The sequence below is a fragment of the Malassezia globosa genome (genome assembly GCF_000181695.2).
Source record: "Malassezia globosa CBS 7966 chromosome Unknown mgl_sf_3.1, whole genome shotgun sequence".
Classification (NCBI taxonomy): Eukaryota; Fungi; Basidiomycota; class Malasseziomycetes; order Malasseziales; family Malasseziaceae; genus Malassezia; species Malassezia globosa.
In genome coordinates this window covers 186,802-213,750 of record NW_001849871.1, presented here as the reverse complement: position 1 = coordinate 213,750, position 26,949 = coordinate 186,802, and the positions used below count along the sequence as shown (strand labels likewise).

The 26,949-nt window shown below is 51.7% G+C and overlaps 13 protein-coding genes across 13 annotated transcripts; 4 read left to right on the top strand and 9 right to left on the bottom strand.

Moving 5' to 3' along the window:
- Positions 1 to 25: 25 nt before the first annotated feature.
- MGL_1410 (uncharacterized protein) lies at positions 26 to 2,317 on the bottom strand (the record flags this gene model as incomplete). Its single annotated transcript, XM_001731175.1, has 1 exon — positions 26 to 2,317. One exon carries the CDS (start codon positions 2,315 to 2,317, stop codon positions 26 to 28), a length of 2,292 nt encoding a protein of 763 aa, XP_001731227.1.
- Positions 2,318 to 3,006: 689 nt separating this feature from the next.
- MGL_1409 (uncharacterized protein) lies at positions 3,007 to 5,522 on the top strand (the record flags this gene model as incomplete). The annotated part of the gene is made up of 2 exons (XM_001731174.1): positions 3,007 to 4,574; positions 4,655 to 5,522. 2 exons carry the CDS (start codon positions 3,007 to 3,009, stop codon positions 5,520 to 5,522), a joined length of 2,436 nt encoding a protein of 811 aa, XP_001731226.1.
- A 69-nt stretch (positions 5,523 to 5,591) lies between these two features.
- On the bottom strand, positions 5,592 to 7,436 carry MGL_1408 (uncharacterized protein; the record flags this gene model as incomplete). Its single annotated transcript, XM_001731173.1, has 1 exon — positions 5,592 to 7,436. One exon carries the CDS (start codon positions 7,434 to 7,436, stop codon positions 5,592 to 5,594), a length of 1,845 nt encoding a protein of 614 aa, XP_001731225.1.
- Positions 7,437 to 7,936: 500 nt separating this feature from the next.
- On the bottom strand, positions 7,937 to 11,044 carry MGL_1407 (uncharacterized protein; the record flags this gene model as incomplete). Its single annotated transcript, XM_001731172.1, has 1 exon — positions 7,937 to 11,044. The coding sequence occupies one exon, from the start codon at positions 11,042 to 11,044 to the stop codon at positions 7,937 to 7,939; it is 3,108 nt and encodes a 1,035-aa protein (XP_001731224.1).
- Positions 11,045 to 12,412: 1,368 nt separating this feature from the next.
- MGL_1406 (uncharacterized protein) lies at positions 12,413 to 13,384 on the top strand (the record flags this gene model as incomplete). Its single annotated transcript, XM_001731171.1, has 1 exon — positions 12,413 to 13,384. One exon carries the CDS (start codon positions 12,413 to 12,415, stop codon positions 13,382 to 13,384), a length of 972 nt encoding a protein of 323 aa, XP_001731223.1.
- Positions 13,385 to 15,013: 1,629 nt separating this feature from the next.
- On the top strand, positions 15,014 to 16,291 carry MGL_1405 (uncharacterized protein; the record flags this gene model as incomplete). The annotated part of the gene is made up of 1 exon (XM_001731170.1): positions 15,014 to 16,291. The coding sequence occupies one exon, from the start codon at positions 15,014 to 15,016 to the stop codon at positions 16,289 to 16,291; it is 1,278 nt and encodes a 425-aa protein (XP_001731222.1).
- A 269-nt stretch (positions 16,292 to 16,560) lies between these two features.
- On the bottom strand, positions 16,561 to 18,197 carry MGL_1404 (uncharacterized protein; the record flags this gene model as incomplete). Its single annotated transcript, XM_001731169.1, has 2 exons — positions 16,561 to 17,907; positions 17,958 to 18,197. The coding sequence occupies 2 exons, from the start codon at positions 18,195 to 18,197 to the stop codon at positions 16,561 to 16,563; spliced, it is 1,587 nt and encodes a 528-aa protein (XP_001731221.1).
- Positions 18,198 to 18,525: 328 nt separating this feature from the next.
- Positions 18,526 to 18,953, bottom strand: MGL_1403 (uncharacterized protein; the record flags this gene model as incomplete). Its single annotated transcript, XM_001731168.1, has 2 exons — positions 18,526 to 18,652; positions 18,712 to 18,953. 2 exons carry the CDS (start codon positions 18,951 to 18,953, stop codon positions 18,526 to 18,528), a joined length of 369 nt encoding a protein of 122 aa, XP_001731220.1.
- A 1,476-nt stretch (positions 18,954 to 20,429) lies between these two features.
- Positions 20,430 to 20,838, bottom strand: MGL_1402 (uncharacterized protein; the record flags this gene model as incomplete). Its single annotated transcript, XM_001731167.1, has 2 exons — positions 20,430 to 20,791; positions 20,835 to 20,838. 2 exons carry the CDS (start codon positions 20,836 to 20,838, stop codon positions 20,430 to 20,432), a joined length of 366 nt encoding a protein of 121 aa, XP_001731219.1.
- A 160-nt stretch (positions 20,839 to 20,998) lies between these two features.
- On the bottom strand, positions 20,999 to 21,406 carry MGL_1401 (uncharacterized protein; the record flags this gene model as incomplete). Its single annotated transcript, XM_001731166.1, has 2 exons — positions 20,999 to 21,075; positions 21,112 to 21,406. 2 exons carry the CDS (start codon positions 21,404 to 21,406, stop codon positions 20,999 to 21,001), a joined length of 372 nt encoding a protein of 123 aa, XP_001731218.1.
- A 117-nt stretch (positions 21,407 to 21,523) lies between these two features.
- Positions 21,524 to 22,384, bottom strand: MGL_1400 (uncharacterized protein; the record flags this gene model as incomplete). The annotated part of the gene is made up of 4 exons (XM_001731165.1): positions 21,524 to 21,781; positions 21,814 to 22,138; positions 22,169 to 22,247; positions 22,285 to 22,384. 4 exons carry the CDS (start codon positions 22,382 to 22,384, stop codon positions 21,524 to 21,526), a joined length of 762 nt encoding a protein of 253 aa, XP_001731217.1.
- A 273-nt stretch (positions 22,385 to 22,657) lies between these two features.
- On the bottom strand, positions 22,658 to 23,864 carry MGL_1399 (uncharacterized protein; the record flags this gene model as incomplete). Its single annotated transcript, XM_001731164.1, has 3 exons — positions 22,658 to 22,867; positions 22,911 to 23,517; positions 23,548 to 23,864. The coding sequence occupies 3 exons, from the start codon at positions 23,862 to 23,864 to the stop codon at positions 22,658 to 22,660; spliced, it is 1,134 nt and encodes a 377-aa protein (XP_001731216.1).
- A 160-nt stretch (positions 23,865 to 24,024) lies between these two features.
- MGL_1398 (uncharacterized protein) lies at positions 24,025 to 26,166 on the top strand (the record flags this gene model as incomplete). Its single annotated transcript, XM_001731163.1, has 1 exon — positions 24,025 to 26,166. The coding sequence occupies one exon, from the start codon at positions 24,025 to 24,027 to the stop codon at positions 26,164 to 26,166; it is 2,142 nt and encodes a 713-aa protein (XP_001731215.1).
- Between the last annotated feature and the right edge of the window lie 783 nt (positions 26,167 to 26,949).

Below are 26,949 nucleotides of genomic sequence, written 5' to 3'. Positions count from 1 at the left end.
AGGGATGGTCTCTTCCAAGTCATGGCTAGCTATGAAGTGCCTGTTCACGTGGATGCACTGTGAGAGATGACATTGTCGAAGGAGCATGCGCTTTCGGTGTGCGAAACAGGTGCGAGTGCACATCCAACGCGGGTGTCTCGTTGTCAGATGACGCACCACCGCTGCTCTTTTCATCGTGTGTATCGTTAGGCAGACCGTGCTCTGTCGTGTCGGAGGATGCGCGTGTTGCGGGGTGGTGATGCTGGTAGTTGTAAGCGGGATGTTGGGCATGAGGGTAATGGTGCAAGGTGGAACTGGAGCTGGAAGTCAGGTGAGGATGGCTGTCGCCGCCACTAATGCCGTTGGGGAGAGGGTGCGAGTGACTAGGAGGATGATTGGTAGAATTCGACTTGTTAGGCGAAGTGCTTCCATTTGCGGCAGCGGCTTCTTTTCGCCGCATCAAAAGATACCGTTGCCGACATTGGTGATATGAGCGTGTGCCGACGGCTCGTGCCACATGTTCCCAACGTTGACCATGTTCCTTGATGGCTCGGCGCAACTTGATATCCTCTTCCGAAGACCAGCGTACATAAGGCAGCCGCTTTTCAGGACTTTGTGCATGTGCAGGCTTTGGTTTCGCAGATGGGGTTTGACGCAACGGCAAGGCGCTGGATGTTGATGTGGTGGAAGTTGGTCCTGCGGATGTTGACGCTGAGGCTGTTGTAGCTGGTGTTGCTGTAGTAGGTACACTTGCAGCTGGGGCCGGCGCTGATGACGTGGTTCTTGGTGTCATCATGCGTGGATAGTACGAAGTCATGGAATGGCGGTATGTTGGGCTTGTCGGATGTTCGCTGACAGCCTGATTCGCTAGTACATCCAGCGCTGAGATAGGTGCGTCGTCCACATCCATGCTTAGGACGCGCCGGCGCTTCGGACTTCCAAAGACAGGTGCTGAAAACGGCAGAGGAGCATGAGTGGGTCGGTGCCATGGCGACCTTGTAGGACTTGAATCTTGGTAGTACGTAGCATTCGTTGGTGCAAGGGACTGCGCTGCGTGTAAAAGATCATCGATGCCGCTTGAGTACGTCGACGATGGCAAGCTGTGTGTGGACGGCGGTGCGTAGGGAGTGTGCAGATCTTCTGTGCGCTCGGTGCTTTTCGGGGTGCGGGGAGGATACGTATCGCGCGCACGGCGTGGTGTAGACGGCGTCGTATCGAGTTTGGATGGAGACGATGAAGAGGCATCTGTGCTGCTCGATGGTGGTGCTGCATGTCGAAGTGTGCGAAGCATGCGAGTAGCAAGAATTAAATGTTCTGATGTTGCATCGCCCATCACAGCCTCACGACGACGACTGTTGCTACCATTAGTGTGTAGAGGATCCATGTTCATGCCGCCGACACCGCTACTGCTGCTGCTGCTGTGGTGATGCCGATGCCGAGACCGGGGTGTACCGAATTCAGGGACATCTTCGTCAAGCGAGGCGCGAATCAGAAGGGGCTTCAGATCTTTGAGTTCCTTTTCAAGACGCGACACTTGCGCCTCGGTATCTTTGACGCGCTGTCGGAGGTATCGTTTGTCAGCGAGGAGTTTCGTCCGTTCCGTGTCCGTCGGCATACCGGCGCGGCGCGCTGCTTCATCATCGACTGGATGCACGCGATCTTCATATTGATGTAGCGATGCACGCGACACCATATCACTAAGCATTTTTGACTGGCTCTTAGAGCCGGACAATTCAACTTCCAGTCTCGCCTTGATATCCCGCTCAGCTTGGAGCATGTGTGTATACGAAATGCGAAGAGAAGAAAATAATGATAGTGAAGCCAATCGTGTAACACGAAGATGATGGCGTAGTCGCTCGCGTCCTTCCTCTTGTCTCTGCAAATGGCGTGCGAGTTGCCAAACAAGTTGCGCGAGTTGCGCCGTCGCATCTGCGTCGTCTGCACGCGGTACGCGTACGAATGGTGCGGACTCTGCCGAGGATGTCGAAGCAGCTGAGCTTGACGGGGTAGAGTATCCTAGGTCTTTCATTTGCGACAGAATATCAGCGACATCTGACATGCTGAATTCTGGCGTGTCATCGTCGCGATCAAGATTTTCGAGGTCCATCAACATGTTCATTTCTTGCTCCATCGTACCGAGGCCTATCCCTACTTGCGGAAATGTCAAGTGGCCTTGTCCTGAGTCCGCAGGCCCTGCCGTATCGTCATCTGAGGAGCGACGAATCCCATGGCCGCCTCCAAGAATCGGTGAGGGCGTGCGTGGAGATGCGGACGAGGGCGGCTCAGTACCAGTATCTGTATGTGACGAGCCAGTTGCGACAGATTCGGAAGACAACATGGTTGGATGTGTGGGTTGTGACAGCGAAGGGCTCTGTTGATGTTGCTGTAGGGAGTTTGGTGAGTGTGGATCGGGGTCTGCAACCATGGACCAGGGCTATCCCGTGTCGCAAACAGCTATCGCTAAACACGAAAAAAGCAGTCGATTGGGGGGAGATAAGGGGACAAGGGACGTGCTGGGTGGTTTACAGACTCGCACGCGCACAGACGCACACTAGGTCAACAAGCGAGGATAAGTGGCAAGGAGGGAAAAAATGACCGTGTCCATCACATTAGGCGTTGCACATGCAAACATAGAGTGTTCTCTACACGTCGCCTACGAGGCTGATGAAACATGTGTTCTTTTCGGCAGATGCATGACTGGTCTCAACACGTCGCGCAATAACTCACGTGACATGCCACGTGGAAGTGCGTGCGTACAGGCAGGTTCGAAAGGGTCGGTGCGTGTGGGAAGGAGTGACTAGCGGCGCTGGCTAAGGGGAAAGCTTCGGGTGACCAGCGGCTGGCTGGAGTGAATTGAGTGAGGGACGGGGGAAGCGCGTATAGGAAGTAAGTGCCACCCTACTTCGGTCGTCAGGACGATCTATCGATCCACTGGCGTGTGTGTTGTGAGAACACGATTCCATTGATTTCGTGCTCACACAGCGTGGCAACAAAATCAGGTGCTTAGTTGCCGGGCATCGTTGAAGTATGCTGCTGGACATTCAACGCAAGTTTTTCTCGCGGTCGGAGCGCGTCAAGTCGGTGGATTTTCATCCGACCGAGCCTTGGCTTCTCGCTGGTCTTTACGATGGTACAGTGTTCATTTGGAACTACGAGACGGGTGCTGTTGTAAAGACATTTGAAGTGGCAGACGTGCCTGTGCGATGTGTGCGCTTCATAGCACGCAAGAACTGGTTCCTTGCCGGATCCGATGATTTCTTCCTGCGCTGCTACAACTACAACACGCACGAGAAGGTTGCAGCCTTTGAGGGCCACCCCGACTATATTCGGAGTATCGCTGTGCATTCGACTGGACCGTACGTGCTAACTGGCAGTGATGACATGACGATCAAGCTCTGGGACTGGGAGCGAAACTGGCGTCTCGTGCAGACGTTTGAAGGACATACACACTTTGTAATGAGTCTGTGCTTCAACCCGAAAGACTCGAATTCATTTGCATCTGCGTCGCTGGACCGCACCGTCAAGGTGTGGACACTTGGTTCGCCGATGGCGAACTTTACGCTTATGGCACACGAAAAAGGCGTGAATTCTGTCGACTACTACCATGGTGGTGACAAGCCATACATCGTCACGACGAGTGATGACAAGACTGTGCGAATCTGGGACTACCTAAGCAAATCGTGTGTGCAGACGTTGACGGGACACATGTCGAATGTATCGTTCGCCGTTTTCCACTCGTCGCTGCCGCTCATCATCTCCGGCTCGGAGGACGGGTCTGTCAAGCTGTGGCACGCAAATACCTACCGCCTGGAATCGACGCTCGACTACGGTCTTGAGCGCGTGTGGTGCATAGCGCATCGGAAGTCGAGCCACGACATAGCCCTGGGCTACGATGAAGGCGCTGTTGTCGTCAAGCTTGGCAAAGAAGACCCGTGCATGAGCATGGACCAAAGTGGCAAGATCGTGTACGCACGCAACGCGGAGATTCTTGGTGCGAATCTTGCGACTACTTCAGAGTCGGAGCTGGTCGAAGGCGAGCGCGTGCGACTGTCCACGCGGGAGCTCGGTACGACCGAGGTGTTCCCACAACTGCTGGAACATTCACCGAACGGCCGCTTTGTCACCGTATGTGGCGATGGCGAATACACGATTTTCACGGCCCTTGCGTGGCGGAACAAAGCGTTTGGTTCGGCTCTTGGCTTTGCGTGGGCGTCCGACTCGAATACGTATGCCATCCGGGAGAACTCAACAACGCGCGTGCGTGTGTTCAAGAACTTCAAGGAACAAAGCGGGCTTGTGCTCGTAAACTATGTCGTGGAGGGAATTGCTGGCGGTGCGCTGCTAGCTGTGATTGGCGTTGGGTTCGTGTGCTTCTATGACTGGGTCTCAGGTACCCTGGTGCGCCGCATCAATGTTGATGCGCGCCAGATCTTCTGGTCGCAGACGAATGAACTCGTTGTCATTACGACGGTGGATTCGTTTTATGTCCTGCGGTTCCAGCGTGCCGCCTACGAGGCCTTTGTCGAGAGTGGTATGCCGTCTGACGGCGATGGCTTTGAGGATGCTTTTGATGTCATTGCCGAAGTCAATGAAACGTACGTATGAACGCTCATGCTGTGCTTGTTTTCGCAAGTCCATCTCTCTTCTTGCATCGTTGATACTAACGCTTGGGCAGTGTCCGCACAGGTCGATGGACGGGCGAGTGTTTCGTATACACGAATGCAGCCAACCGGCTCCAGTACTTCATTGGTGAACAGACGTACACGATCCGTCCCTGTGATACCGAACTGTACGTGCTGGGCTATCTGCCCCAGCTTAGTCGCATCTTTGCGGCCGACAAGGACATGAACCTGTACAGCTTCTCGCTCTCACTAGCCGTTGTCGAGTACCAGACGGCAATCCTGCAGGGCAACTTTGCCCTTGCGGAATCGCTTTTGCCGCAGGTGCCACATGGCCAACGCGGCAAAGTGGCCAAGTTCCTCGAGACGCAGGACATGCCCGATCTTGCTCTGCAAGTCGCGACTGATCCGGACCACCGCTTCGATTTGGCTGTGCAACTGGGCGACTTTGACATCGCTCTTGATATTGCGCACCACGGTCCTACGTCAGGTGCCGAGTCTCGTTGGCGAACCATTGGCGACCAAGCCTTGGCTCGCTGGAATGTGCCACTCGCGCAAGAATGCTTTGAGCATGCGAATGACGTGCATTCGCTCTTTCTCATTGCAACAGCAAAGCAGGACGATGCACTCCTGCGCACTGTGGCGGCGGCTGCGTCAGACAAAGGCGAGCTGAATCTCGCAGTCGCTGCACTATTGCAGGTGCAAGATACGCAGGGCGTCGTTCGTGTCCTACAACGTGCTGAGCGGCTGCCAGAAGCCGCGCTGTTCGCTCGCACATATGCACCTCATCTTGTGCCAGAGGCCGTACGTGCATGGAAAGCATCGTTGGCCTCGCAAAAGAGTCAGAAACAGCAGCAAATGAGTGAGCGGATCGGTGACCCGCTTTCGATACCGGAGCTTTTCCCAGAGGGTGGATATGCATAATGGCAGTGTGTCATATTGTTCTATTTGTCTATTCTTGTCATCGTATCGTAGAACGTACAGAGCGTGGGTCTAGGAAGGGGAATGGAGGCGCGAACGCGGTGTGAGACTGGGACGGGACCATGCATAGGTAGTCGGAGTCGGCACAGACGAGGGCGCGGCCGGTGCAGCGCGCACAGTGTCCGGGGCCTCCAGTGCCGCCTGTGCCGCTTGCTGCCGCGCCAGGCCAGCCTGAAAGACGCGGTTCCGGTCAGGATGCAGAGGCCCAAACTGCCGAGCGAGCGCTTCGTCTGCATAGACGTGCTGAAGAAACCGGCGGAGCTCATGCACACCGCGTCCACTGTACACGCAGAATGATTGACGCTGGTGCTGATTGAACTCTTTTGGGGGCGGACGACACATCGACTGGAGCTCAACACATCGGAAGGCCGGCACGCCTGTGAGACTGAGGTGCGACAGGCGCGGCAAACGCAGTGTGAGCCAGAAAATGGCTGGCACTTGAATGTGCTCGCAGTACGAGAGATGGACGCGCTCCAGATTCGTATAGTGCTCGACCAAGGCATAGATTGCCCGGTCCGTCAGCTGAGCTACACGAACAAGGCCAATCCGACGAAGTTTCGGCAGCTGCGACGCAAGGGCAAACACGCTCTCGTCGGTCAACTGCGTACAGCAAGCAAGGTCCAAGTACCGGATCCGCGTGCACTGATGAGCAAGACGGATGATCGCTCGGTCCGTCACATTCGACACATGCGCAAGGTGCAGGTGTTGTAGATGGCGGCCGAGCTCACTGAGTGCATATACGCCTTGGTCAGTGAGACGCACGCACTTGGCTAGCGATACATTCCGCAAGCGCGGCGCGTGCTCGACAATTGCGCGCACGGTCTCGTCGGTCAGGAGCGTGCAGCATGTCAAATCAATCATGCGCAGGTTCTCACACACGAGGAATGCACGCGGGATCGTCCATGTATCGCGCAACGCTGAAGTGGGAAAGGCATGATCCGTGAGCGTGTGGTTGTTCGCGAGCTTTAGCTCACGCAGCTGCGTGTTGCGCAGCCAGACTTCACGTACGCTTGCATCGTCCATCCGGGGGCACTGTACCAAGTCCGCCTCCAAAAGCAGGGGACACTTTTCGAGCATGTCAACAAGTGCGTCACCATGTACCTGCGTACATGCCCCTAGCTTGATACGTCGGAGCATCGGACAATGCTGCGCGATCGACCGGACGCCACGACTTGTGATTCGGTAGCACCCCGTCAAGTTGGCTCCTTGCAGACGAGAACAAGTTGTCGCCAGCACATTTAGCGTGTTGTCCGTCACATGCGTGACGCCACTCAGGTCTATAGCGACAAGCTGGGGCATATGGCTCAGAACATATGCCAATGATGGTTCTGTAAGTTCTGAGCAGCCTGATAACGTGAGGCGTTCTAGTCGGTGGCACGCAGCCATGCGCCTAAACAATTGGTCGTCGAGCTCGCCAGCGAGCATGCTAAAGTTGAGGCGTCGTATATAGCTTGCGTATGGAAAAGACGAATCAGGTCGGTCCATCACATCGATGAGCTGGAAAATCGCAGATCGTTTGTGACACGACGGTCGATACCACAACACTTGCACGGCACACGCACACCAGCGGCGGCACACGAAAAGGCAAGCCTGTAGATCCTGCTGCGATCCTAGTGCGAAACGAAACACGTGCAGAAGAATCTCATGGGGGAGATCAGCAAAGGACGTGCTCCGGGTGGGTGCCTCATTCATCGGCATCGAGATATCAGCGCCACCTATCCCTGAAGGCGCCATTTCGTCAAAGTCCGGCACGTCTGTGCCTGAGCTTGATGATGGCGACGCATCTCCTGTCGATGGCGGCGGTCCACGCATTTTCGGTGCGGGCGACAGGGCTAATGCACCTGACGCCACGTCCATTGATCCGCGCCTTTCCTCACAGCACAGTCGTTCAACGTGTTGTGCTTGGGTTCAAGGCGCATCAACCACTTTCCTAAGCGCACACGTAAGTGCAACTCGGCCACATTCACACTTGGTTGGCATAACTGACTAAACACTTATTTCCCACTTCGCGCGTTCAAGACGCGCATCTCAGCTCAACTTTGGTACGCATGTATGGTGATGAGATGCATGCCACCTGTGTCCTAGGCAGCCCAGCCGATTCTATGGTCTAGGTATGAAATGGCAGCTTTTGTGTTACTTGGTATTAAGCTGTTTGTTTTGTTTTCTTTTTGTATATATATATATATATATATTTGCAAATGCTTTCGAACAAAAAGCAAGGTGCAGTGCATGCTCTTATACCCACATGCGGCTGAGTATACGTGTGAGCGCAAGCGTGCGATCCTATCTCGAAGTAGTTAGCGCCCTCGCGTATCTCAATGAAAAGGCTGATGCGTTGGCCAGGGCGAGTATCGTGCCTACGGCTGCCGCTTCAGCTCGTCGACAAGGTCAGCGAGCTCTGACCATTCAGGCTCATCTCCAAAGCTATCGCGCGTACGTGACATAAAGGAGCGGACAAGCGTACGCGCACGGAATTGCCAGTCAGGCATGGCTTCATCATCGGAGCCTGGTTCTGCTGCTTGGGGACCAAGATTCGCAAGCGCATCACACAACTCTTGCAGCTCTTCTTTCGCTAGGCTCCAGGCAGCTTTGTCTGTCACGACGTCCAACGCGTCAGCACTCCCTAAGCCGCACTGGAAACTCTGGATCCGTGCCTGTAACGTCTTGCGGTAGTGGCCACTAGCAAACATAAGACGTGCATAGCTCAGCCAAATCAGCGCATGAGACGAGAAACGCGGCAGCAGTGTTTGGTCGAAGAGTCGAAGCACGGCAGGCCGGAGTCCCTCGCCAACATTTGCATCCTTCGGCTGCTGCTCGTCCTCGCCCACTCCATGCGGACGAACGACAGCGTCCACCAGCCTGTTGAGTACCGCCATATCCACGATGTCTTGCACGTTCATGGACGATGCACTGGCTGTGCTTCCGCTGAGCTCACGCGTACGAATCTCCACGATGCGTGCCAACGCCCGCGCTGCTTCGCTCAGCATGCCCACATCGACCGACACAATCATGTAGTTGGACCATACACGCCATGCATCAAACTGGAATTTGAGTGAGATACCAAGCGCTTTATGAGCCAACAAGCGCAGTTCGAACGCCGGTGCCTCATTCACAGAGGCCTCCTGCCTTGTCTCAGGCTCTGTATCGGACATAATAGACACCCCAGAGTCGCGCGCGGTACTTTCACTTGACGTCGAGGCCGCATCATCATCACCATCATTAGCGCCGCGATCTCCGGTACTGTGCTCATGATCGTCCTCGGTCAATACAGTATCAAGGCGCTGGACCTGCGTTAGATGCATGCGCATATAACAGCTTGCGAGATTGTTCCAACTCTCGCCGTCCTCCTCTTCCAGGGCTGTACACTTGCGGAACGCCGCAGCAGCCTCAAGCCAACGCTCCATCCGCATGTAGCTACATCCCAACATGAACCACGCACGTGTATTCAACGCATTGATGCGCACCGTGCGTCGCAGCCACACCGCCGCTTGTTCATGCGCGTGCAACGCAAAGTGATACCCACCCAACGAACGCGCTGCGCGTGCCGATGTTTGGTCGGACACATCCCAAGCATGCAAATAATGGGACTCGGCTTGCTCAGGTTCCAGGTCGCCAAGAAGGCACCACAACTTAGCCTCACGCGCCTTGGCAAAACGTGCAGGGGGAATCCGACTTGTCGACGTTGCGATTCGCTTCGTTTGCAGCTGAACATCCGCCTCTGTCTTGCGTCCTTCAAGAAGATCACGCACAATATCTCTTCCTTCCTGATGCTGCCCCAATAAACCAAGACACTGGACCACATGTTCCCACATCTCGATGCGCTCATATGTTTCCAGAGCGCTGCGCAGCATACCGATCGACACAAACCGATCGGCAAGCTCGCACTGCATAGACCATTTCGCGGGCAAGTCTAATGCATGGAAGAACCGAAGGCGCTCACGAATGCTCGAATCATTCGTTGGCATCTGGTCAATGAGTGCTTGCAGCTGCAGCGTGCTCCTTTCTACTGTTCGCGTGCGCGTCGACTCAAGTCGAGCGCGGAGTAACAGACTCATGGTGTGCACACTCCAGTTCTGTGGATGCGATACGACCCGCTCAACAAACGCAGACATTTGCTCGGATGTCAGGCCATGTGACGCCTGCGTGTTGTGAATATTCAGGCACAACGCCAGCAGGATACACTGATCTGTGACGGCCAAAGGTGGCTGTTGACCAGGGTCCAGATGCGAGAGACGCTGCTCCGTGTTGGGTGCTGTTTTTGTGAACTGCGTCTGTTCCAGCAGGGTATCATCGTTGAGGGAGTATGTCGCTGGCTGATGGTTCACCTGCTTGCTTGGATCAACAGTAGCTTGCCACCCATGTTGGTTCGGGGGCATAGCAGAGTCGATATTCTTTGATGTTGGATGAGTCGATGTCTCTTCCTCGGCACAGTCGGCCCCCGCTTCCCTTGACTCGGCTAACAAGACCAACTGTGTCTTGTCCTCTTTCTGCCACTTTGTTCGTTTGCCGAGAGCTCCGCTCAGCTCATACTCAAGTCCGTTCATCTTGGCTGCTTCCACTAACCCCTCTGACGCCAAACGATCCTGCCCAGCTCGCTGGTGCGCAAGCGCACATTCCAGTGTGATTCGCGCTTGTAAGTGACTCCATGCATGCTTGTCAGCCTCGCTGGAAGCTTTCGCACTGCACTCACCAAAAGCCGAAGCCATCTGGTAAGCGTTTGTTAGAAGCACTTCTTCACATGCCACAGGCTCGTCTAGCACACGGATATGCACAGATCGCGCGCGCAGTTGCCACCAGGGCAAAGACGCGAGCAACGTGCCGTTTTCTGCGGCACCCAAAGCATGGAAAAGTAGTAGCGAAAATACAAGGAAGAAGGGTGCTTGACACAAGTGATACGCAGGTTCGCCATGCAATGTTAGGTATTCGAGGCTGGATGCGTGCAGAACACGTGCGTAAGTCATGTCCTCATCACATTCCCTTTCATTTTCGTGCACTGATCGCAGGGAAAAGTGATGCGGCGCATGATATCGAAGTAGCTCCACTGGTGTGAGATTGAAATCAGGTCCTGTCCAATTCAACTGCACGAAAGCGTGTAAGGCAGCTATGGCGACGCATAGCACGTCCACGGGAGCTGCGGTCATTTCAGCTCGGACCTTGTCAAATGGGAGAAGGATCCGCACAGCCTCAGAGCTTGTATAGCCGGCCAATGAAGAGCGCAATATCTGTGCCACAGATTCGAGCATGGGTCGCGCAGCTGACGACTTGAGCAGATCTGCAAACTCGCCCTTCATCAGTTTTACGCATGATACATTCGACTCAGCTTCTGCGCATGGTACCATACCGCGCAACATGTACCACTCAGGGTGATCAGGCTGTGCCCATGCAGATGCCGTTACCCCGGCGTTGGTCATGGCCGCGACAAAAGGTGAGTGTGATTGCTCAAGAAGATTGGGTTGGGGATCCATGCAAGTGACGAAGGAAAAATTTGGGTGCCATTTAGTTTTGATGAGATAAGCCACCAACCGAGTTTGACTCCTCCATTGTCCCCCACCGTGCGACGCACGATCGATCGGTCATGTACGCCTTTTCGCGGCTGAGACCGCCAATGCTTTGTCAGAGCTCATGTCGGCGGAAGGTGGGCTCAAACGCAGTCAATTTTATTCTTACACACAAACCTATATCTGCCTTTTTAAGCGTCCATAGCCGCTGCGGGAGCCAAAGTAGCGGGGGGAAAGCGGCCATTGGACACTTTCGTCATGTTCCAGTGCTTCAAGTATGTAGGGAGTGGCGATGTGTTCTGGTTTGTAGGACTCGACATAGGGGACGGCCTTTCTATATCACTGTCCACATCCACAGGTACATCTGGAGCTAGAGGTCTCTCAGGTAAAGGCTCGGTAGGTGGTGGAGGACGCTCAGGCAAAGGCCCTAAGTATCTGCGCCAAGGCACAATCGGCGATGAATACGGGTGTCGATGTATGGTAGGACTGTCAGGCACGGGATCAGGCGTTTCGGGCGTTGGTGGTGATCTTCCTGGCGTGAACCAGAGCGAGGTGAGGCTGGGAGAATATGACATTGGCGGCGTAGTCTGAAGAACAGGGGTACTGGGTACAAGATGTCGTGCCCCCCTATCTAACTTGTTGACGGGAGAGCTGCCGAGGTATGCTAATCGACTTGACTTGAACAAAGAGGACGGTCTCGACTTCTTCATGTTTCGAGATGGGGAGCCACGCGCTGTACCTCCCAGCAAAGTTTGGACTTCATCAACCCACTCTTCCATAGCTCGTTTTGCATTTTCTTCTTCCTCATCGTCACTAAACGCACTTTTCGGTTCCTTGTCTGTCGCGCACTGAGGCTCCATTACAGTGCTACCCCATCGCGCAGTTCAAATATATTCTATTGATCGAAACAAAGAATACCTAGTCTAGCTCATCTGAACAACGAGTCGTTTGTGCTAGACTATCTCGGTAGCCACCATGAAAGAATGACAAACGCAACGCCGACTGGATGCGCGCATGTTCTCGCGTGGCAATCCTCAACCAATCACATGCATAGGGGTCGTCGCTCAAGACAGACAAGGCTCAAACTACCCACGGTCAAAATTCCCCGCACCAGTGTTTAGCGAATAAAGTTTCGACAGGGATCGAACAGAATTACGCCGGCTGTGCAATTCCGCACGTCATGTGCATGAGTGTCCGTGTTTGGATGGATGAATGGCCCGTCCGTGGTCCCCGCTACCCCTCTGGGCTGAAATTCTATAGTGTCCGGGAGGGAATTCCCCGTATAAATCTGGGCGTTCAAATTCTTATTCACCTTCCTACTTACCATAACTACTCATGGCGCAAGATCGTATCCAAGCATCTAATGTTACCCCTGGTAACGTCTCCACCCAAAGGGTGAAGCTTAGCTCAGGCTACGAAATCCCGCAGGTGGCCTTGGGTGTATACAAGGCGCCTAACGATGGCACAACGGAACAAGCCGTCAAGTGGGCCTTTGACTGTGGGTACCGTCACATCGATTCTGCAGCTCGATACCGTAACGAAGAAGCTGTGGGCCGTGCCCTCAAGGAATGGACCGCTGCCAATAATGTTCCGCGTGAGGAAATCTTTATCACCACCAAGCTCTGGGATGACGATCACAAGAATGCGCAAGAAGCCATTGAAGAATCGTTGAGAAAGCTGCAGCTCTCATACATCGATTTACACTTGATCCACTCGCCTGAGCCTGGTGAGCAGTCGTTTATCGACGCGTGGAAGCAGATGGAGGCAGCCGTTGATGCCGGTAAGATTCGCTCGATCGGTGTCTCTAACTTTGATGTGGACCACCTCGATGCTTTGCTCAAAGTTGCACGCATCAAGCCTGTTGTGAACCAGATTGAGTCGCACCCTTTCTTTGCGCATGAGAAACTGCGTGAGGAGACCCTCAAACGTGGCATCCACATTGAGGCGTACTCGCCTATGGCACAAGGAGCTGCTCTTGATCGTGAAGAGATCAAGGCTATTGCAACAAAGCACGGCAAGACGCCTGCGCAAGTGCTGCTGCGCTGGGGCATCCAAGTGGGCAACATTGTTTTGCCCAAGTCGCTCACCAAGCATCGTATTGAAGCAAATGCCCAGCTCTTTGACTTTGAACTTGACAGCAACGACATGGATGTGCTGAACAATATCGACGAGGGCATGAAGATGGGCAAGCTCGGCCCGCCTGGTACCTCGGCTCCTGCGTCGCCTGGTGCGACTCGCCCTGGCTCCCGTCGGACTTCGGGCAGCAGCGGCCTTGCTGGCAACCAGTTGCAAATGAGTAGCAGCTGAACACACAGTTCCACTAATCGATATTGATATACATATTTAGGACTTCGGATGTAGGGAAGGGAATAAAAAGATGAGCAACTTAGTCGGAGCGTACGTTATCTATCCCCTTAGCGAGCCCCGTCATGTCGCCAAGTATCAGGGGCTCCCCATGTTCCTGTTTTGTACGTCGAAAGGATTTATCAAGTACGAGTTATCCAAACCCACCGGACAACTCAGAGTTTGTCTCTATCAACGTAGGCAGCTCCCAGTGGTCTGGCGTGCGTGCCGTGCAGCCTCACTGGATCACTGCGGACGAGCTAATTGTGGCATCACGTGATACGACTGTGCTGATCGTCCATGCGGATGTAGGTCATTAGTACGTTGTTTTGTATAGCATCTTTACGACAACAAGGGCTGGACGGATGGCTGCTGGCACCGGCCCACAAGCTGCTGCTGCCGCCAAAAGCAGTGGTGGTGGTACAATGTCTCGAATGGAAACGGCCTCTGTCGTGGAATATCTGCGTTCACATGGATATGCGAAAGCATTGAGCGCCTTGCAAGCTGAACTGGAAGCAGCTAACAAAGGTGCCCCGCCAGCCAAGGCTGCGGAGGCGCGTGATTCACAGTTAGGTCAAACTAATGTGAGCATGGCGGAGCTTGCTAGCAAAAATGTACCGCGCGATCCACGGGACAAAGATGCGCCTGATGCCGGCCCCAGCTCAGCGTTAGAGCGAGCAGGGGCCCAGGCTCTATTGTTGGATCCGACGGACACAGCGCGAGGCTATGGAATGATCAAATCTTGGTGCACTGGCAGTCTAGACATTTACCAACCGGAATTGCTGCCGATCCTTTTGCCTCTCTTTGTACACAGTTACATGAATCTTGTTGACATGGGGCTAGGGTCTGCGGCGGCTGAGCTGTTCTCTGTTCACTCATCGTTCTTTCAGCCAACACACGCCCCATTGCTTGCGCATATTCGTTCGCTGTGCCTCCCGTCACAAATCGGATCGGATGAGCTTGCACAAAGGTTTAGGACGGAACGCTATGTGCTGAAAATGTCACTTAATGTATTTGGGCTACTGATCGGGTGGCTGACGGACGGAACGAGCCCCGTTGGCTTTTCGGGCATGGGCAATGCCGCCGCTGTTGACAACATGCTAGAGCCATCGCGTCGAGGACGAGAAGCCATGCTAAAAATCATAAATGAGCATTGCCGCATTCAAGTGCTACGCTCCGTCATGTTCCAGCTCGATCCGTTGGAACTGGAAGAGGGTACAGGTCTTACAGGCGCAGGGCCTTCGTTTTTCTCCAGCACTACCCAGTCTGTATCCGCGCATCACCCAGCGCTGCAAGCAGCTGCTGTGTCCGAGACGGACGCCATCTCCGACTTTAACGCACATGCGGGCGGCCCACAGCTCAAGTTGCATCCAGCCATCCCACTAGCCGAGGACCTAAAAGACGAAGTGAATCACGTTTTGCGAGAGAAGGGACTTCCGGAGCTCCGAACGAGGCGTCTGATAAGGACAAACCCGCATCTTCTGACGCACCTATGGACGAAGAGCCTCCTGATACCAACGCTGCTCCTACGTCGTCGCCGGCACCAGGTTCAAAAGTCAGCGGGCTGCTTCTGTGGTGCAGGAGGAGAACCAGATGTCGCAAGATGGTGCGTCGGACCTCCTAGGCCCATCGCTGGCAGATCTACCGCCACAGCCATCCATGTTCCGTACGGTCGACCTTTTGCGTGAAGTTGAGCGTGTGCGAGATGCACGCAAGTGTCTGCGCATTGATCCGAAACTGCCTCCCGAATCAGCCACGGCTGGCGATGCGAAGCCTCCTTCTGAATGGGAAGGCGTACCGCGAACAGTCGGCTTGCCGAGCGTGTGCATGTACACCTTTTACGACGCAGAAGACGGTCTTACAAGCAGCACATTTTCTCCGGATCTTACACTCATGGCGGCCGGCTTTGAAGAAAGCTACGTGCAACTATGGAGTCTCAAGGGTGAACCATTGCAGTCGTTAGAAAGCGACTTCAACTTGTCTGCGATCCGCGACCGCAAGTCGCTGAACAAACATCGTCTACCCTACAGTGGAACATCACGGAAATTGATTGGGCACACGGCGCCTGTGTATCAGGTTTCATTTGATCCTGTCGGTGGAAGTGGCTCAAGCCCTCGGCATCTGCTCAGCTGCAGCGCTGATGGCACAGCGCGTCTTTGGAGTCTCGATACGTACGCGGCACTTGTTGCATACCGTGGGCACCAATACCCTGTGTGGGATGTGTCGTGGGGCCCCATAGGCACGTATTTCGCCACTGCAAGTGCCGATCGGACTGCTCGACTTTGGAGTGCCGAGCGGATCCATCCCTTGCGGATTTATGCAGGCCATCTATCCGATGTGGACTGTGTGCGTTTCCATCCGAACTCATTGTATCTTGCCACTGGATCCTCTGACCGTTCATGCCGTTTATGGGATGTTCAACGCGGTGCATGCGTGCGTTTGTTTGTCGGTCACCAATCCCCCGTCTCTTGCGTCCGCATTAGTTCCGACGGCAGGTACCTGGCCTCAGCAAGCGGGGGTAGCACCATTGCTGGGTTGGGTCAGCCTCGCAGTGCGCGCGCAGATGCCTTTTCCATCAGTCTGTGGGATCTTGCCAGTGGACGCCGAATAAAAAAGATGTGGGGTCACTCCGCTCCCATCCATGAGATGGACTTTAGTGCCGATGGTGCGGTGCTTGTCAGTGGTTCGGAAGACGCTACCGTTCGTTGTTGGGACGTGCGCACTGCGCAGCAAGAGCCTAGTGCATCAGATGCCGACGCTAGCGCCGACTGCGTCGCGACGTATTTCACGAAAAACACCCCTGTCTATGACGTGCACTTTTCGCCCCGAAATCTGTGCTTGGCTGCCGGCGTGTATTCTGGGTCATCCTAGGCCACTTCTAGGATGCCTCTACTCGCGCTAGCATGCGCTGACCTGCTTCGACATACCGCATCGGATCGTGAGGCGTGGCTGCTCTGGAGCCCTCCTCGTCCCTTCTGCCCAAGACATATCAAGTGATTTTTCGCAGCGGTGGCAATTTTAGCATGGCTGCTTGTAGGACAGGAAAAGGGGAGGAGTAGGGCGTCGTTTATTTAAAATACCACTATTGTATTTTTTCTTCTTCTGCATTTATGTTCTATCCATCGAATTCCTGAACCAAGTCATGATCCAAGTACACTAACTATGCTCGCACGGACGATATCAGCTGCTTGTCTCATTTCAGCGGGGCTAAGTGCACTTGTAGCGATGATCCTTAGACTAGGACGTGCCCATGGTCCCTGATCAAGTTCAGCTCGGATACTGGGGATGTGTGGATTCCTAGAAATCCAGACACCTTGGTTGAGGGCAAGCCGCTCAATTTTCTTGAGAACCTCCTGTTGCGAAGCCATCCACGACGCATGTGCTTTTGGATCCGAGTACAAGACCGCAAGGTTCGTGTCATCTTCACTAGGTCTGAGTTGGACATGCTGAAGAGGACTCTCTGGTGAGCTTGTAATTGCAATTGCACTTATGGGATCGAGCGCATTGCGCAGGATCGACGTGTTTTCACGAAGTCGCTCGAACACGCCCAAGTCTCCATCAAGCAAGTCCATAGCAACAGTGGATCCATTCGCCATCATCACAGGCATGGCGGCAGAGAATACGAATGAGAGACCATTAATACGCTGGTGTTTCACAATTTCCTTTGTCGATGCACAGAATCCACCAGCCGTAGAGAAGGCAATCGCTAGATTGCCCACAATAATGTCGACGTCATCAGGATCGACATTTTGCAGTTCAGTCAGACCCCGGCCTGTGTTGCCAAGGATACCGGCGCTGTAGGATTCGTCCAAAACCATCCGGAATTTGTACTTCTTCTTTAGTTCCACAATCTGAGGCAAATGCGTGATGGTTCCATCCCTCTCAAATAGAGCTTCTGTAACAATGAAGCGACGCGTCAGGGGCCGTCGAGAGCTTTCCTGCTCTTCGTTCAAATGCATTAGGACAGATTCAAGTGATTTCATGTCGTTGTGTTTATACCAATGGATGTGACTGCGGGACAACTGCAGCCCTTTTTGGATTGAAAATGCCACGCCTTCATCAGCAACGATAACGTCGCCGCGTTTGCAGAATGCTGGAATCACACTGCTGGTTGTCGAGAATCCTTGACTGTACACGATGCACGAATCTTTGCGGAAAAAAGTGGCGACCCGCGACTCCAGCTTGATGTGCATGTCACTAGTTCCGTAAAAGCCTGGAGGAGAGCAACTTCCAACACCGTATTCACGAAGGATAGTTCTCGCCTGCGCCTCAATTTCTGGCGCCTCCAACATACCAGTAAAATTGAACGATGCAAGATTCAAAACGCGTCGTGGCAATGTGCCTGTCATCCACGGCGCTTTCACCAGGGGGCGCGCTGATGCATGACCGCACACCTCAGGGATGCCATCGAGTTCTTCTTGTTGTTCTGCTGTCAGCGGTGAACACAAGGGTTCTGGCTCAAATTCTTTGACCAAGTAGTCAATTTCCTATCAATAAGTTAGCTGTCGTCCATGCACGCACGAGCGCAAGCACGTACTTTCTTGGAGAAATCAATAAAATGCGAGTTTCCTCGCGCACGCGTTCGATTTTGCAAAATCGTGCGAAGAGCAAAGATGAACAAGATGAGTTCCAGAAGGGAACGGACTGGGTCGTGTTGATAGCTACTGGCGATGTACCGCACAACAATGTCTCGACCAGGAATGGAGTTCACTAGCCACACCATCCACTGGACGATCCCGCCATATGGATCTTGATGTATCGAATCCGAACCAGTCATATTGACCGTGCGATTCTGTCTGTACAGACGCGAATTCTTGCGTCGAGCAGCTCAATGGTTGCCGTAATCACCAGCAAGGAGGGAATTGGTCGTGTTGCCGCTTCTTCGCCAGCGGCGGAGAAATTTATCAGGTAAGCAGAACATGCGACAAACTTGGGGTTCATGCATCCCACAACCTCCATGTCGATGGCTCCAAACCTACGGACTTTGGCACTACACTGAAACTTTTAATTCCTTTATTTTTTTTTGTCTTTGTTTAGCAAAAAGGGGTAGTCATGGATAGCTAATGAGTGCAGCATACATGCGTGCCTGCGGATGTACTTTTGAATTACTCGTTCGTGTCGTGCGCGTCCTCTGTCTCATCGATCCAACTTTGCTCGACAGTGAGCTTGACTCGACGGACATATTCTTTCATATTTTCGCGATAAAGAGATGCGGCCTCAGCATTAGCAGGACTAGATGTTAAAATCGTGTTAGAACAGGGATTCAAAGGGACAATTAAAGTGTGACGCACCTATTCGGGTTTGGGTCATGCAGCAAGCTCTGAATACTCGTGAGTATGGCGGCCACATCATACGTTGGACTCCATCGATTTTGTAGAATATCAAGGCATAACTCTCCGTTTGCGTATACGTTGGGATGGAACATTTTGCTCAAAAATTTAACTGTGGGTGGTTTATTCGGGTATGACTCGTCAAACGTGAGCAAAAGCTTGAATGTGCCATCTTCAAATGGTGTGTCCGCTGGGAATGGCATCAGCAAAGCATTGTATGTACGTGCGTACCTGGCCCAAAAATTACTGCGTTCCATATCAAGAGATTATCTGCACAGGGTGCTCCAGAGATGCCACCTGGTGGATCAGACGACAATCGCTTAAAGTCGCGGATCAGCCTGCGCTTCGAGGGTGTCGACTAAGGCGAAAACACATCAGCCAGCCATTCTACGCACCATCACCAAAATTCGTGTACAACTAAGCTAGTTTACTTGTTCACAAGCGCTAAAAATCAACAATGTCTTCGCACAATAGCGTCCACGCAAAGGCCTATGCGATCTTACTATTATGCCCGCTTTTCCCTCTGGTTGGTGGCAAATCGTGCAGTTGATATGACAATCCCAGACGACCAAGTCGCTACTTGCTTATACTCATGTAATAAAAATTAGCCTAAGAGGCCTTCTCCCACTCGACCTATTTTCCAAGTCCCACATTACAAAGTGAGATGGGTTGACAGCGCGTTCGAGTGTCATGTAGTAATGCGGGTTTGCTGGGTCGTGCAGCGCGCTAGGAATCTCTCCCGAACAACATCCCACAGACATGTTGAACACTAGTGATGCCAGTCTATTTGTTTAGAATGATTGTGCGCTACTCAGAACAATTGGTGTCCACAGTCTATGTACGGATATGTGCACCTCACACGCATCAAGACATGGCACGTGCCCATTAACTTCAACATTTTGTGCAATGTGCCTCACAATTCTGTGAGCCCATCTGCACAAAAGTAGACTGTTCATGGTTTCACAACATGACCTGTAAATTTCATATGCACAAGTCGACAGTGTAATAAAACAACAACAACAAAGGACTCAGAAAGAACAATTCCATGTGCCATGCATAGAACACAAGGATCATCACATCTTTGGAGGCATTCCTCCAGCTGGCATGGGCTGATAGCCATCCCGAGGCATTTGCCACTGACAAATGCCACATAGCCAGATATGGCTAGATTTGAATGGAATCTTCAAAGTCAGAATAAATTGCTTCTTTTTTCCTCTGATAGTTTATATGTACATACCAAAGGAATCCAACATAACTCAAACCACATTCGACTCTTTGCTTCCACAACCTGCGCATTGTTGCATCGCGGACACACATATGGTGTGCCGTCACCTTCTTGTTTGATTTTGTTGGGACAACCAAACACGAGCGGAACAAAGAAACAAAAGTCCTTCAATGGTTAGTTCCCGCCTCGTTTCACAATACATAGAAGTTGGTGATCCAGGCGCATATCCACGCGTAAAAGATGTGACTGACAAGTCACGACACATCAAGTCTAGCACCAATACTGACGAAGGTTTACAAACGTACCATGATGTATTAGCGGACGTCTATAAGAAGCAGGCCTCAAGGCGTGTATGAGATTTTTTACAGAGCCTCAATTTGTGCACAGCCTCGATGGGCCTGGCCTATGGCATCGAAAGGGGGGACGGAAACCCGGTTCTGACTAAACATACTCGTCAAGAGCGATTGTTGGGTTGTTTCTCAAAGATGAGCGATAGCGCCTTGAGCCTCGGCCCCATCCACATTTCTTCCACATGCACGGTAAACCCATCTCCCACTTCTTTCACTGCCTCCGACACATCAGAGAGATCCATGTTTCTTGGCACAAACATAACGACTTTGTCAGTCACTAACCTTGACAACTCTAGCAGTTTCTTCCCACCCACTGGCTGCAATGCCATGAACGGATAAGCGTCATAATACTTCTTGTTCGTTGGCGTCACGCCTTTCAGCTTGCTTGGGTCTCGGTATTCAACACCCCCCCACGGTGGCGACTGATTTGTCAGTAGCTTTTCCTTAGTTACGCACCATGAAAACCCTGTTTATGGTTAGCATATATAGTTTCGAGCCTGTACACGTACGCATCAATCTTTCGACGATCCCAGCCACCCCACTTTCCTTCGTCTTGGAGCTCTTCGCCACGCAGCTTGGCTTGTCGCACTTTTTCAACGTCTTGCGCAAACTCGCAATAGTCTCCGCAAAGTAGAGTAATCTTGTGCTCAACACCATATATTTTTGCTGAACGTCAGAATACCACAGTTGAATGCTCACCGTTGCGACGAGCCATTTCTAGCTTCACAGGATCGATGTCAATGCCAAGCACTGCGCATAAGTGTGCGACGTTTTACGCACACGTACCGTGATTACACGTCATAGCAAACTGAATCACATTTCCACCAGCACCACAAAATCCGTCCATCACCACATCACCCTGGCACTCGACTGCTGTACGGTATGCAAGTGCTTCTGGAGTGACCGAAAACCACGACTCCTTATCTAGTAAGATGCCCTCGTTGAACCGAGTAAACAGCGAATGTCTGAACCGCCAATATTTCAACATATTATCAGGAAGCTCATCTTTGTGTCGGATCGCGTTTTGCTCAGCGAGTCTTTCAACTTCCTTAGTCCGCCATGCGGTGGCCGGCACTTTCATCGTGAGGAGCTCCTGTAGTTACAGTTCCCGGCTACTAGCGTAACGTTTCGTGCACAATGCGCCTGACAAATATCCAATTACAAGCGGACACACTACATTAAACGAACGAGATTCTGCTTACGTATGCTCATTATACAAAGATTGCGCGACCAAACCATGGTACTTGGTCGTCACCTGAGTAAGTGTGTTCGACACATGTTTGAGCGCGTTCATGCTATCCACGGAACCCTGCAGCACATAGCACGTTGTCATCCCCAGAGCCGGTAGGCCACATATCATGAGATGTGAATGCGAATCGGCATATTCACGATGTGTTGGATCCACAAGCCATAGCTGCTGTGCTTTGTTGGTTGATGGAAGCGTTGAAATGGCGGTCTGTGCGTCATAAGTATGCATGTGATACGTACTGCCGTAGCTCCTGTCACTAACCCGAGCATTTGGACTCCCGCTTCGGCTAAAGCTGCGCTTGCCGCAGTGGCGCCCATGGCTGCACACCCCAACATGGAAGTGTCAGAGTCCAGGACTGTTATATGCACATCAATAGATGACTTCGGAAGGAGATCCAATCGAATGGCAGGGAGAAGAGCTTGCTGAATCAAAGCTGCTGGAACTGGGGCTTCTGTATCTCTGCTCGACCGGCGCTCCTTTTCGCTAAATGGTGCCATTTCAAATTGAACGTTGACCTCCGCCTTACCTGCGTAATGGCGACCGCGAACCTGTCGAGGTCCATGCCTAAAACGTAAGTCAGTGGATCACACGTACACAGAGCAAACAATTTTTGTGTGTCCAGACTCAAGAAGTGTGCTTCCACTAGCACTTGGAATGATGCCTGTTTGAAGGTCTTTTCGCATTGTCAGTCATGTATTGCTCAAACATACATAGTGGACGCGGTTCTTCTGCCTTTCTTCCATCTGGCCTGACCACAGGGCTTTTCTGCGCAATGCATGGGACCGCCATACTGTCCTCACCCACGTTCATGGTGTGCAAAACAAGGTTGTCACTCGCATGTGACTTCGGACTTATCAAGAGATAGCGCTCATTTACATTCCATACTGGTTCGATTGAGTTTTTCTCTGATACACTAAGGTTGTACAGAGGTTGGAAAGTGCTTTCTGGTCCGTTTGCACGTCGCCTGTCAAAGGTGCCGGCCATTTCTCTTGATTGTGCCGTGAGTGAAGCCTTAGCCAACTCCACAATCCATGTGTGAGTCGGGTGCCCGTCGTGGATACGAATTCAATTCTATGGAATTTCTTACTGTAAAATAATCATAGCAGTTAGAACGAAAAGACTAATAAGGAGAGTCAAGTTTGGCAAATGAGCACCCGCGCTGCCAGACGGAGGCTTTCCGAGAGCGCAAGTGCCTTCCGAGCTTCGCTTCGTGTTGGATGTCGTAGAAGAGCTAGCGTTTTCATCCGGTGTGTATATAAACAAGGTTTTCACGTCCCAATAGGCATCTTCAAACTGTCAAAATTAATGTCAGCATCCATGCATAGAATGTACATACCGTATTGCCTAGCTTGCCCACTTGGTAACCGCAGCTCTTGTATTGCGAGGGGCATGTCGTGTCTGAATAAGTGTCCTCGGCCCAGTCACCGCACAGAGTAATGTCAAATATGATCATGTGGTTGTCGAATTGATCAGAGCACTGCGTGAGCCCAAAATCAGCGGCCGGTGTGCCCCAGCTATCCGGGTTGACGGAACTTCCGGGCTTCTTAAGCTCTTCCGGCTCATCGCAGTTTTCCCAAAACCACATGCGAACACCTTTGCCATCTCTGCTGAAGTCGCGTTGCATAGCCACTGTGCCTCCACCTTTGGCATTCAGCTTATGGCCCCAAGTTGCGTCACTTGTGCCATTCATAGCAATACGGCAGCCAGAATTCTCATTGGCATACGCCTCGCAATCATTGAAAATGGTAGTTCCTGTTTGCTTTGGATTTTCAATAAGGCATGTTCTATTCAGATGAACAGCAGCAAGGTTGTAAGGATATTGATCGTTGGCATTTTCCAGAATATCAATTTCGCCACCTTTAGGCCACTGTGTCGTGTTATCAGTGACTGTCCAAAATGCAGGCCAAACTGCACAACCGAGAGGAACATGTGCGACTTGCAGACTGTAGAGTCAGCAGCAATCTTCCACATACATAATGACAGAGTCACGGTAAGACTTCTTCGAATGCAACCTAACACTTGGTCGACCATTTGGCTGTTCCATGGTAGTATCAACACGCATTACAAAATTGTCGCCGTTCGCATAAGACAAGTTAAGACGCTTTGCATTAGGCATGTCGACATAGTTCACCATACCATGCGTCATGTTGTCCGCGCCATCAGGTCCGGCATAAAAGTTGAACTTGTTGAAGTAATCCTCGCCAGTGATGCTATCATCAAGCTTCCATCCTAAGCCCCACACTAAAGAGACACTGAGTAATTGAAGCAGTCCCCACACAGCGACTTTCATGTTCGTAGAGTCGACAACGACAATGCGCCACAGTAGCGCTGACAGGTTTCCCTAAGACTCGGTTGATTACATGTACCGGCACGTGATGCGCCTTTCGTGTGGCGTCGCACCTTTAAATGCATCACACGACGCGTCATATTCATGGAGGATCGTCCGTACCATGCGTCGAAGTGCCGTTGTGGCGGCTTTAAAAGAACTCCAAGACAACAGTTCGGACCACACAAGAGAGTCGCCGCGGCAACTTGCAACTGGGGGTGGATATGGAATTTTGCAAGAGCAGAAGCCCTTCAAGTCGCCTTTGCTGAAGAAGCGCGGTCCTGATGCGTCCTTGCGCAAAAGGGCTCGCGTTAATTACTCCGAATTAAGTGGCGACAGTGTAGATCAAAGTGGCATATATATCGATGAGATTGAAGGGCCGAGGAAAAAGAAGAGTCTAGAAGGCGTATACAAGGGTATCGATGCGTCGGGTGTTTCATTTAATGCCGACCGACGTAAGTGGCAAGTTTTTCATGCTGATCCTCGGGCTATAAAGCGCAAGTTCTCGATACCGAGCATCCGAAATGAACGTGGCGAAGTAATCGAGTCGCAACTCTCTCATGCTGCATTAGGTGTTAGAAGACCAGTAGAAGTGCCACCGCGTCCATTACATGATCCCATGAGTGAACATTCAATCGTGTTGTTCGATCCTACTATTGATGACAAGGATATCGAGTCAGAGAGAGAAAAATTACGCCTCGCATTCGAAGAGCAACAAAAGAAAGAAGAAAAGCGTGGCCCTCACAAAAATTTAGCGACAATTCTTGGTATTAACAAACCTCACATGCCGATTCGCGACAAAGTTCCAGTGGTCATCGATCCGCGTCTGGGTAAAATTCTTAGACCTCATCAGATTGAAGGTGTTAAGTTTTTGTTTCGCTGCACGACAGGTATGGTCTCAGAAAATGCGCACGGATGTATTATGGCAGATGAGATGGGACTGGGCAAGACGTTACAATGCATAACACTTTTATGGACCTTGCTAAAGCAATCACCAAATGCTGGTAAGAGCACAATTCAAAAAGCAATAGTTGTTTGTCCTTCAAGCTTGGTTCGAAACTGGGCGAACGAACTAGTCAAGTGGCTGGGTGCATCCGCGCCGGGTTCGTTGGCACTCGATGGACGGCTAAGTCGTGAGCAAATGTTTGAGTCAGTGCAGCGCTGGGCTGACTGCTCCGGACGCGCGATTGTTCATCCAGTCATGATTGTATCGTATGAAACACTCCGGAACTTGCAAGAACTTTTAGGTAATACGGAAATTGGTCTTCTGCTGTGTGACGAAGGGCACAGACTCAAAAATGCAGACTCCATGACCTTTCAGTCCCTGGCCATGCTCAAAGTGAAAAGGCGCGTTATTTTGTCGGGAACGCCTATCCAAAATGATCTCTCTGAATACTTTGCACTAATTAATTTTGCTATCCCTGACATGTTGGGGAACCGGAATGAGTTTCGCAAGCATTTTGAGCTCGATATTCTGCGCGGTCGCGATGCTGGCGCAACGGAAAAGGAAAAAGAAGTTGGTCGTGAGAAGCTCCAGCAACTTTCTGGCATGGTTAGCCCCTTTATCATTCGCCGCACCAATGACATCTTGTCGAAATATCTGCCTGTGAAATATGAGCATGTTGTCTTTTGTCGGCTGTCTCCGTTCCAAGTTGATTTGTACAATCTTTTTCTACGATCGCCTGTTATCGCCAGGCTTCTTCGTGGAATAGGCTCTCAGCCGCTGAAGGCGATTGGAATTTTGAAAAAGTTATGCAACCACCCTGATTTACTGAACCTGCCCGCTGATCTCGAGGGAAGTGAAGAACTATATCCTGAGGGATACAGACCTGGTGATCGCCGCAATGTGGCTGTGGGTCTATCTGGCAAGTTGGCAGTGCTGGAAAGATTTCTTACGTCAATGCGAGCAAAGACAGATGATAAAATTGTACTTATTAGCAATTACACACAAACGCTTGATCTCTTTGAACGACTGTGTCGAAGCCGTCGCTGGGGTTTCTTTCGACTAGACGGGACTATGAATATTAACAAACGTCAAAACCTTGTGGACCGATTCAACAATCCGGAAGGTTCTGAGTTTATTTTTCTTCTCAGCTCTAAAGCTGGTGGATGTGGCCTGAATCTAATCGGTGCAAATCGACTCGTCTTATTTGACCCGGACTGGAACCCTGCATCTGATCAGCAAGCTCTTGCGCGTGTCTGGCGCGATGGCCAGAAAAAATCATGTACGTATGCACTAGTCTTTTTTTTCGCTAACAAGGTGTAAGGTTTTGTATATCGATTTATTGCAACTGGCTCGATTGAGGAGAAAATATTACAGCGCCAGTCTCACAAACAGTCACTTTCTTCGTGTGTTGTTGATGATGACGTTGATGCCGAGCGGCACTTTTCCGGAGAGGATCTTCGTGCTTTGTTCCAGTACAAACCCGACACTGTGTCTGACACCCATGATACCTACAAATGCAAGCGGTGCGAAGACGGAAAACAGTTAACACCGTCACGAGCTATGCTCTATGGTGACACTAGTACATGGAACCATGTTTCGAAAGAAGAACTCGGACAACTTCATGATGATCTTCTTCGTGCGGAAATTATGCACGATGATGTTTCTTACGTGTTTCAGTACTGTAGTCATTAGTGTTCATAAATCCCGATTGACCCGATGCACTCGCGCAGCCCCCTCGCCTGCTTGGAGAGAGCTTCTCCAAACGAGAAATTCAGCAGTACTAGAAACTCGTTAGCAAGCACACACGCTTAGGCTGCAGAGATACATTGATGAACGTTGCTGAGTTGCCCATCGAGACATTTTTAAGGACACAGCCACGTTCTATCTTGATTCGATTATATGAGAAACCGGCGAGCTGTTTGGCCGTTTTTCGGTGCGTGGAAGTAACGCTGTGTCAGGATTCTCATAAGACAGACTATTGCCAATGGCAGCACGACAGATAATAATGGACATGATGTTTCTGGAGAAACCGCTCACTACAAACGAATGTTACCAACTTTTTCGTTCAAATTCTGACGAGTATGTGTGTCTATGTTTGATGGC